The 10423-nt window shown below is 36.6% G+C and overlaps 1 protein-coding gene across 7 annotated transcripts in view; it reads right to left on the bottom strand.

Annotated features, from left to right (window-relative positions):
• Dcaf6 (DDB1 and CUL4 associated factor 6) overlaps positions 1–10423 on the bottom strand; it is a 111065-nt gene that overhangs the window by 81739 nt on the left and 18903 nt on the right. For all 7 annotated transcript variants that reach the window (XM_031387867.1, XM_031387890.1, XM_031387884.1 and 4 more), the window contains exon 2: positions 4117–4178. In XM_031387867.1, the coding sequence (XP_031243727.1) occupies positions 4117–4178 (62 nt within the window). The remainder of the gene's footprint in view (positions 1–4116; positions 4179–10423) is intronic.

The raw sequence follows: 10423 nt of genomic DNA on the forward strand, positions 1-10423 counted from the left end.
TAGAAGAAGCAAGAAAGTAATCTTTCAACAAATTCACACAAACCTAATTCCACCTCTTACAACAAAAAACTGGAAGTAACAATTACTTTTTCTTAATATTTTAACATGAAAATTAATATTACCAATATATCCTAATCGATTGAAATCTGAAAATATGAGGAATTAGAAATTTATTGACTGTCATCCAATGGTCTCTCTGATTTGGTAATTGGAGAAATAGGTCCAATATTATACAATCCATATGCACTTTCAGCTTGTTTGTTCGTGACAATGTCTTGCTGTATACAACATAATGGTCTTAATATCTTGCTTCTCCTATTCAGCCTCTCCATTAGTAGTATTGTTTATTTCATGTTTTTACACTATAATATGGTTTTCAGAACAGCTTACATATATAAAAAGTATTTATATACCCAAAAGAAAAGTAGACAATTAAATTGGGAGGTGGTTTGTAAGAGAACAACAAAGAGTAAGACTGAATGCTTTGCTTGACATTTGTAACTCTTGTATCAAGTTACCACAGTAAGAGCCAAGATTTTCAGCTCTACTAAATATAAAACAAACAAACAAAAACACTTTACATATTTATGTTCATTTAAGAAAATATTAGTAGTGATGTATTATTATTTTGAAATATACAGTTAATACGTTTGGAGTTATTTAAAATTTATATTGAGAAAAAAGTATGTACTTTCAGTATTGCTATAGACAAGTACCTACATAAGACTGTTAAATTGATTGTTGTTTTATATCAAACAACTTTTATAATACTCATTTTTATTTTTATAATATTTTATAAATTTTAAAGAATATGCAAAAAAGATATTGTAGGTATTGAAAGGGGGTCTCTGGGAGGAGTTGGGGTACAAAAGGAAAACAAGAATGTGATTTAATTCTATTTACTTAAAATGTTTTTAAATGTTAACAAATTCAGATAAATTGAAAACATGTAACTTTTCTCATTACAACACAATAAAACTAAAAAATAAATAAATACATTTTAAAAAAGTTCTTTAGAGAAAGGGAAAATAACAGGTGAGAAAATTTGGACCCATGTAAAGAAAATAATATGGTTAGAAAGATAGATCAACATTAAGAGCACTGGGTGCTTTTCTAGAAGACCAGAGTTCCCAGCACCCATGCTGATCCTCTCTCAGTGACTCCAGATCTAGGGGGATGCAATGCCTGTGACCTCCAAGGTAGGACACACCACCGCAGACCACAGAGAAAGATCTAGCTTATGCAGGGCTACCTTTCAAGCAAGGCCTTATCTAGGGCAGGAGCAGTGGTGGTGGCACATGACTTTAATCCCAGCACTCAGGAGGCAGAGGCAGGCAGATCTCTGAGGCCTGGTCTACAGAGTGAGTTCCAGAGAACAGCCAAGGCTACAAAGAAACCCTGTCTTGAAAAACCAAAAAACTCCATTTTTAAAAAAAAATAAATAAAAAGCAATAAACAAAAATAGAACTCTACTATATAATTTATTTATTCTATTCCTAGGCATCTATCAAAAAGAATAAAAAACAGTACAACTTCTTAGTCTCCAGTAAGAAACCCTGCCCATCAGCAGGTGAATAGTCAAATTACAGTGTACCTGTACAATGAACACTCAGCAGTAACAAATAACTACTGACGTCCCCAGCAACAATGAGCCACAATGTAATTATTCTAAGTAAGTCTAAACTTAGTAATTCTAAATAAAAAAGTTAAACACCAAAAATAATGAGGAGTCAGAGGCGCACAGCTCAGCGGTAGAATATTTGTACATCAAGCACAGGGCTTTGAGCCTGATCCCTGGCAGCAAAGCAAAGTGCTAGATGACTCTATTTATTAAAATTCTAGAAAATATAAAGAACACTTCAGTTAACTGATAATCCACTATCATCAGGATCAGCCTACAACTATAAATACATTTACAAAGGGCTTGACTGGGGCTAATTATGGTAATGATGGCTTGACTAGGGCTAATTATGGTAATGAGACATGAATGGTAAATCAATCTTAGCCAGGGGCTGGAAAGCTGACTAGATGACCCCACCAAAATAGACATTTAAACTTACCAAAGTGTCCATTTTAACTAAGGACCTATGGCCCAGGAAAGGGCCCAATATCATCTACATAAGTACAGTCAACTACATCAATAAACATTCTAAAATCTCCATAAAAACCTTAATGCAAATAAGTTAACTGACAAAATCAACTTAAAAACTGATTAGACTGACATCATTATCAGTTACACTAGATGCTAGACTGCATATTTATAGCCTGTAACAATACTGAGTAACAGAATAATGTCCAACCTAGAATTTGATGCCCACTCAAATCATAAATCAGGTTTGAAGGCAAAGAAAGGGGAGGCCTGAAGTGGTGAGAAAGTTTACTTTCTTCTCTAAAATATTTGAGAACAGAGTAAAACCTAAAAGAAAAAAGTTAAAGACCAGAGATATAGACAATACCAAATCCATTTGCAACTAACATTTGAAAACCTTTCTTTGGATGTGGTAAAAGGTTTGCTCTTTGGCTCCTAAAGGGTATAAAACCTGACATATAGTACACTCCTACCCTCAGTGAACAATTCCCAAGTGTCCAACATGCTAAGAATTCCCGGATACTTACTCCCCTGGATATTTATCTTGGATCTTCCAGAAGAAAATCTCTGAAGAGGTTTCTCAGTCCAAATGTGTGAATAGAGGTAGGGGGCAAGTTTGCTGACTATGAATATGTATGTTTAGACAACATATAATGTCATATAGTAAACACAATGAAAAAAGCTAGCCTAAAGACAAGGATTAAAGGTAATATACGATTAAGTTAGGGAAAACTTTTCTGTTAAGTAATACTTCAAGGAGAGATAAATGAAAATAAGCTTGACAGAACTGTGGGAGAAACGTCTGCTTATAAGACGGAAACTATGTAAGATGGTAGCCAGCTGTGGGGCGCATGTGCAAAATCCTCACACAAGAAGCTGTGGCAATTAGATCACGGATTCGAGGACAGCTCAGCCTGCAGTAAGCTCCAGTTCAGTCCTACATTATAGCAAGTCCTTGTTTCAAAAGAAGAATTCATATTCTCATTCATTCATTCATTCATTCATTCATTCTCTCTCTCTCTCTCTCTGACACACACACACACACACACACACACACACACACACGCACACACAGCCTAAATCTAATTTTAAAAATTGTTTTGTGTTTTTGAGACAAGGTTTAAAAAATTGTTTTAAAGCAATAGACCAGTGAGCTAGGAAGACACAAATGAACCAGGGTCAAGGAAGCAGAGAGAAAAGAAGAACATGGTATTAGCAGAAAAGCATTTCAATAGTGAGGAGAAATTCTAATGACAGCTACATTTCTAAGACATGAGAGTCATAAAAACCCTCACATAGCAACTTCAGGAGTGATCAAAATGGAAACCTATGAGAAAATGCATGTGGCCTGCTGACACCACAGAACCAAACCTATGCTGGGGCAAAGGTGTTTGTGTGTGTGTGTGTGTGTGTGTGTGTGAATATGTTCAAAACATACTGTATAAAGTTCTCAAAGGGAAAAGAATTCCAAATATACTTGTGTTTTGAAGTGCGTGTGTGCGGGGGTAGGGGAGGGAGGATCAGGTTGGCCTTGAACATACTCCGTAGCTGAGGATGACCTTGAATTCCTGATCCTCTGGTCTTTTTCCTCACATGTACTGGGATTACAAATATCCACCCAGCATACTTTAATGCTTTAATTCGAAACTTTATTACCACCACCCACCAACTCCTTTGTTTCTCTCCTTTTCTTGATTTTTCTTTCTTTCCTTCCTCCCTCCCTTCCTTCCTTCTACCCTCCTTCCTTCCTTCCTTTCTTTCTGGGGCTAGGAAGGTGGGTGGGAGCAGGGTCTCACTGTATAGCCCTGGCTGGTCTAGAACTCACTATGAGAGTCAGGTTGGCCTTGAAATCAAGAGCATTGCCTGCCTTGGCTTCCCAGATACAAGGATTAAAACTGTGTGTCGTCATACCTTACCTATTTTCCCATTCTTAAAAGTCAGTCTAATCCATCCTAGGAAGATTAGGACATTTCATCAGAAATGTACTACAGACATTATTAAAGCATTTATAGTTAACCATTACTTACACAGCCATCATGCACATTTAAAGTTGCTTCAAGTTTTAATCTTTGGATAAATTCTCTTCTTCCTGTTTAAAAAGAAAGAATTCAATAAATCATACAATTTTCATTGAAATCAAGAGCCTACAACTTGACACAATATAATTCAACCTCTAATTCCAGCTTTGTCATTTATAAAGTGAATATTAGACATATTGACCCTCTAAAGTCTACTTCCTTATTAACATAACTAACTTACAAAAGACAACATGGCACCTGACCCCCAGTAAATTCTTTTTTTTTTTTGATCTATTCACTTTACAAATAGTGTTTTAGATAATATTCTAGAAGCAAGGAATACAGGGCTCCCTTGGGCAATAAAAAAGACAATAAAAGGGGTATCCATCATGAAAGCATTTAGTAGAAAAATAAAAAATAAAAGTGATGAAAGAGAATGGTGTATGTGTATGTGTGTGTGTGTGTGTGTGAAGTTTTCAATTTTAAACAGGGTAAAAAACAGTAATAATAAGATGCACCAATTTAAAAAGAGGATTTATACATTTTTATTTATGTGAATAAGTGTTTTATCTTCAAGTATGTATGAACACTGTATACAAACTCAGGACCTCTGCAAGAACAAGTGCTCTAACAGTTGCTGAGCTATCTCTTTGGCCATTAATATTTTAAACAAATATATAGTAGAAAATATATAAGAAAAATCATCCTGAATGTCCATTAAAAGCAAAATAGTTTAAATGATGCAAAAATAGGTTTAAGTTCCTTTTTTGAAAAATGAGAAATGTCTCCAAAAAATGAATCATCTTTACCAAAGGGAGACCAGAAAGCACACTTACTCAGCAGCTGCAATGAACAGTGAGTTTATAACAAAGAGCTGCAATTAGCTGAATAACCAGGCTGACGAGTTACCAAAATTACACTAAATTCTACATTTGTCATGAAGGGCAAGCTTCTATGTCACACTTTATCGCCATTCAAAGAAAAGACCTTCAAGTTAGTTTGTTTGACTTCTTCACTTTAGGTTTTTATTTTGTTTTATTTGTTTATTTGTTTGTTTTGTTTTGTTTTGTTTTGAGAGAGGTTTTTCAGTGTGACTCTGGCTGTCCTGGAACTCATTCTTTAGACCAGGCTAGCCTCAAACTCAGAAATCCACCTGTATCTGTCTCCAAAGAGCTGGGATTAAAGGTGTGTGCCACGACCATCCCTTCCTTCATATTTTTAAGTGTTATAATGGCTAGGTATAGGATAAACACAGATTTTTTTAAATTAATTATAGGTGTTACCTAGGAAGGATTTGTTCTATGATTCATAAATTTATTTAAAACAAAGTACAGAAACTCAGTAGTTTAATAAATTCCATAATCTCATTGTTTGTTAACACCCCTTCCCTACCTGCACTCGGGACTGAACCCAGAGCCTCGTGCATGCTAGGTGAGATATCTACCAGTGAGCTATACTCCCAGCCTATAATTAGGGTGAATTGCACAGTCCTTGTGCAATGTCACTTGCTCATATTTCATTTGCTATAAAAATTTTTTATAAATATAAAATTATAGCTAGTAATGTATTCTGTATTAACATTCAGTAATTTTAAAGCTTATAAACATTAAATATTTTATGATCCTGAGGATATGTATATTTGTAAGTACATATGTATATAAGATTTAGAATGGGGTAAGGGGTTGAATTCCATATATTTTAAAAATTGTAATAGGTCATGAGGCCAAAATTATTACCTTAAAATGTCTTTTTTTCAGGAAAATAATGTTCAAGTTAAAGGATAAATTACATAAAAACCACTTGAATATAACAGTCTAAAAGTATTTGAGTAGAGCCAATAGCTTTTCCTCTTTTGCTTCACAGACAGATCAGATCCCTGCACTAGTAACAAAGGGAAGGAAGGAAGGAAGGAAGGAAGGAAGGAAGGAGGCCCCTGTTTTATGCACTTTATTATTTCTGTGATGCTTTAAGTATTTACTTGTAGTGGTACTTTTAAAATGTTGACTTCATTACTGTCCTTGTTTCTAAAAAGGTCATCTTGCCAGGACACAACTTTTTTTTTTTTTAAAGTAGCTTAGTTTACCAAAATATATCAGTGGGGAAGTTCTTACAGCAATCAGAGCAGACATTTGAAAATATAAATTTAGGCCAGGTGGTGGTGTCACATGCCTTTAATCCCAGCAGGAAGGCAGAGGCAAGTGGAGCTATGTGAGTTTGAGAGGAGCTGGGTCTAAGGAGCAAGTTCCAGGACATCAAAGGCTACACAGAGAAACCCTGTCTTAGGAGAGAGGGAGGAGAGGGAGAGGGAAAGGGAGAGGGAGAGGGAAAGACAGACACAGACACAGACACAGGGAGAGAGACAGAGAGACAAAGAAAAAACAAACTTTAATTTTTTTTTCTTTTTGTCTTTTTTTTTTTTGTCTTTTTTTGGCTTTTTTGGCTTTTTTGAGACAGGGTTTCTCTGTATAGACCTGGCTGTCCTGGAACTCACTCTGTAGACCAGGCTGGCCTTGAACTCAGAAATCAGCCTGCCTCTGCCTCCCAGGGATGTAGTTTTTCTTAAAAATAAACTTTCATAACTACAGTATGTAGCAGCCATTTAAAAACTGGTTTCTTAATGTTTTTCTAAATATTTAAGTACGTGATATAACCATTTCTATGCAATATACATTGGTAAATAGAACATCTGGGTATTTAATTTGAAAGCCCATGACTATTAAAAAATAACCATTTTTATATAAGATTTCTACCTTTTAAAACTTTCTGAAGCAAATACCAGAGACTGTGCAACAGGTATATGCCATGGATTGTTTAGGGATAGTATCTTTGTTCTTCATTTGTTTGCTATATCATATACACTGATTAAGTGATTCTATAAATGTAAATGTTTTATTAAAATATAACAGTGTCATGCTATTATAATTGATTTTAAAGATAAAAAACTAAGAAATTCAGTATCTTAACAAACCACATTGCTCTACTGTTCTTTTTTTAAACTTCCTGTCCCACCCCACCCAGGCATGCTAAGCAAGGGATTATCTACCACCAACCTATATTCTATGCCTACAACTAGCTTTTGAATCTTATTTTCAGTTTTTTAAAAAATAAAAATGTAGGACACAGAAAAACTTTTCTTTTTTGACAAAGGTAGGTTTGGTATTCCATCTGAATTAAAGTAACAAGGTGCTCAAATTAATAATGTGATAAAGATTACAAGCAGTAAATGCTAAAATATTAGAAATAGTTTTCTAAAAATGTAAAGTCTGAATTAAATGTCTAGCTATAGCCACTTTGATCTAAACAAAATGGTGGTAGGTCATAAAAACAGAAAATAAAATGAGTTGTTCTACAAGAGCCCTCACATAGGAAATATGTACCCAAAGGCATTTCTAGGGCATGATATTGTTAAATAAATAGTTCCTTTTGTGTGACTCTGGACAAAAACTGATGGTGTTGTCTAGATATCCCACAAAAATGCGCGTTCAGAAGCCAAAACTGACCAAAATATAAGCTTCAAGTTTAAAAACCTGAGTTATTCCATATTAAACTCTTTTGAACAGTATTAAAAATTACACATACTTATTAATCAGTTTCTCCTTCCTCCCACTCCTCTTTGCCCCTCTCTCAAGAGTCAGTGATCAAGTCCATGACCTTACACACGCTAGGCAACCACTCTACCACTGAATCACTTTCCCAGCCCCACCATTCCTTCCAAAGTCAGAGGGAAAGGATTCTACCACACCTAACAGAGCAAGCAATATGAGCTTTAAAGTCATGTTGGTCTCCTTGTCTCCCAAACCCACCTACCACCTCAGAGTGGATGGGTTTAGAGTACAACTGAAGAACTGACCTGAGATCTTCTGGAAGAGGAACTGCTCTTAACCACTAAGCCACTTCCCTAGCCCTGGAAGATGAACTCTTAATTTGAGTGGCATCATTCTGTGGCCTTTGGCCTTAGACTTCATGAAAAGAAAGCTGGCTGAGCACAAGCATTCACCTCCCCGATTCCTGGCAGTGGATACAGCGTACCCAGCGGTCTCAAGACCCTGACACCATAAGCCTCCTCGCTATGATCAACTATTAAGTGCACCAAAATCAATCCCTCCTCCCTTAAGCTGCTTTTGTCAGGGTATTTTATCACAAAAGACAGAGAATAATTAATACACCTAGAAAATAGCCTTGTGCAAAGGTTCATTTACAACCTTATTTTAGGCAAAGACCAGTGGAAGAGGGCATAAATCATCTACCTTTAATGGGTGGGGAAAGGCACTTTCCAACTCTACAACAAACTTTCCATTCAATAATCAAAAGGAAATAGAGGCTGCTATGAACTGCTTCATCTCAGTTAATATAAACCATGTTTCCCAGAATTCATTCCGGGAGTAAATTCTATCATTAAACAGGATAGGCAGCCATATTTATATAAAATTTGGGAATACAAAAGTAAAACCCCATCAGTATTGGACTGTGTGTACAGAAGGTTGGAGCAGATACTCTCAAAGCTCACAAATGTGACTAGCTCTTGACTCACCTTGACGAAGTGGCACAACTAGTCCTGTAACTGTACCACTTTCCTGTGCAGCATCCTTTCTTCAAATACTGGGCCAACTGGACACTCAAATTAATAGCAAAGGACATATATTTTCCCCCCTACAGAATGTTCTCATTGATTACATTCTCCAATCTAATTAATGTCTAGCAGTCTATGTCTTCAAGAGATCTAGCTTGTGCTTATAAAGGGGACAAGTCCTATCAGACAGGATAGTCAGTCATGTTTATATAAAATCTGGGAAGATGAAAGTAAAGCACCACAAATATTGGTATTCAATATTCAAGCCTGTCCTTGCTCACTTCTACTTTACACTTCCTTCCCTTTCCAGCTATGTTGGAGGATGGTTTTGTGCACTGTGTAGTCAATGTTGATGTCTATGCCCAGACATCTGGCTGCAGTCCAGATGATGGCATGGTCAAGCATCTCCAGTCTCAAAGTTATGTAAAAATTGTTTCCACTGCCAGGCAGTGGTGGCACACGCCTATAATCTCAGCACTTGGGAGGCAGAGGCAGGCGGATTTCTGAGTTCAAGGCCAGCCTGGTCTACAAAGTGAGTTCCAGAGTTAGCCAGGGCTATACAGAGAAACCCTATCTGGAAAAACAAAATAAATTAATAATAATAATAATAATAATAATAATAATAATAATAATAATAATAGTTTCCATCATTTCTGGTTGGTTAATAAAGTGCTGATCCTCCAATAGCTGGGCAGGAGGATTGGGCAAGAATGCCATCTGATCTGGTCAGGGGGTCCCAAGGAGACCAGAGAGATGTGAAAGAGGAGGTGTGGAAAAACAACATGGAGAGACTAGGATGACATGCCTTGAGATCTCGATAAGAAAGCAGTCACGAGGCCATACATGGACCAGAGCAAACTAGGGGCAAGACCAGATAGCAAATATCAGGACATTTGGTTGGGTAGTAGCACCTAGTTGGGTTAGATCAGAATCTGCCCAGCTTAGTGTGTGCAGCTTGTTAGTAAAAATACCAGGTCTCTGTGTCTTTATTCCAGAGCTAAAACAGGCTAGAGCTGGCATAGAAATGCCCTACAGTTATTCGGGTACAAGGAGAACAGGGAAACCCCCCTGAGAAATACTTTTACACAACTGCCTATCCTATATAGATGTCAAGTCCCAGAATCAGATACAAAGAGAACAACTTCACCAAAGCTCTTTAATGAGGTTCCACAACAATAAGGTCAAGATTCGTCTTTATGTGTATGCTTGTACCAGTTGCGCTGCTTAGGTTTTATCAATAATACAAATCTTAGAGTCACCTAGAAAGAAACCTCAATTGAGGAACTGCCTCATTCATTGGCTTATGGCATATCTATGGAGGGTTTTCTGAATTAAGATTGATGTAGGACAGCCCAACTCACTGTGAGTGATGAAACCCACTGGCAAGTGGCTCTGGCTGTGTAGGAAAGCCACTGTGAAAGCAAGCTAAGGCATTTGCCATCGTCTCTGCTTCTCTCTATGACAGACTACAACCTATAAGCCCGTCAGAACATGGTCCAGGAATAGAGTTATGAGTGAGGAGAATTATGAGTGCTTGTGAGAACACTCCGAGAAAACAAGACAAGAGCCTTGTGACCTCAATTTCTTCAAAATGTGGGGGTTGTTCCTGGAATGTGTCTTTGTCTCCTCCCAGATGTAGCAGATAGAACGGAGTTTTCTTCAGATTACTCAGTATTGCTTGCTGTTGGTATTCAATTAAATGTTTAAACTATCCTTTATATGTCTCAGTAGAAAACTTTTTTTTTT

The sequence above is a fragment of the Mastomys coucha genome, unplaced genomic scaffold (assembly GCF_008632895.1).
Source record: "Mastomys coucha isolate ucsf_1 unplaced genomic scaffold, UCSF_Mcou_1 pScaffold1, whole genome shotgun sequence".
In the NCBI taxonomy this organism is placed as follows: domain Eukaryota; kingdom Metazoa; phylum Chordata; class Mammalia; order Rodentia; family Muridae; genus Mastomys; species Mastomys coucha.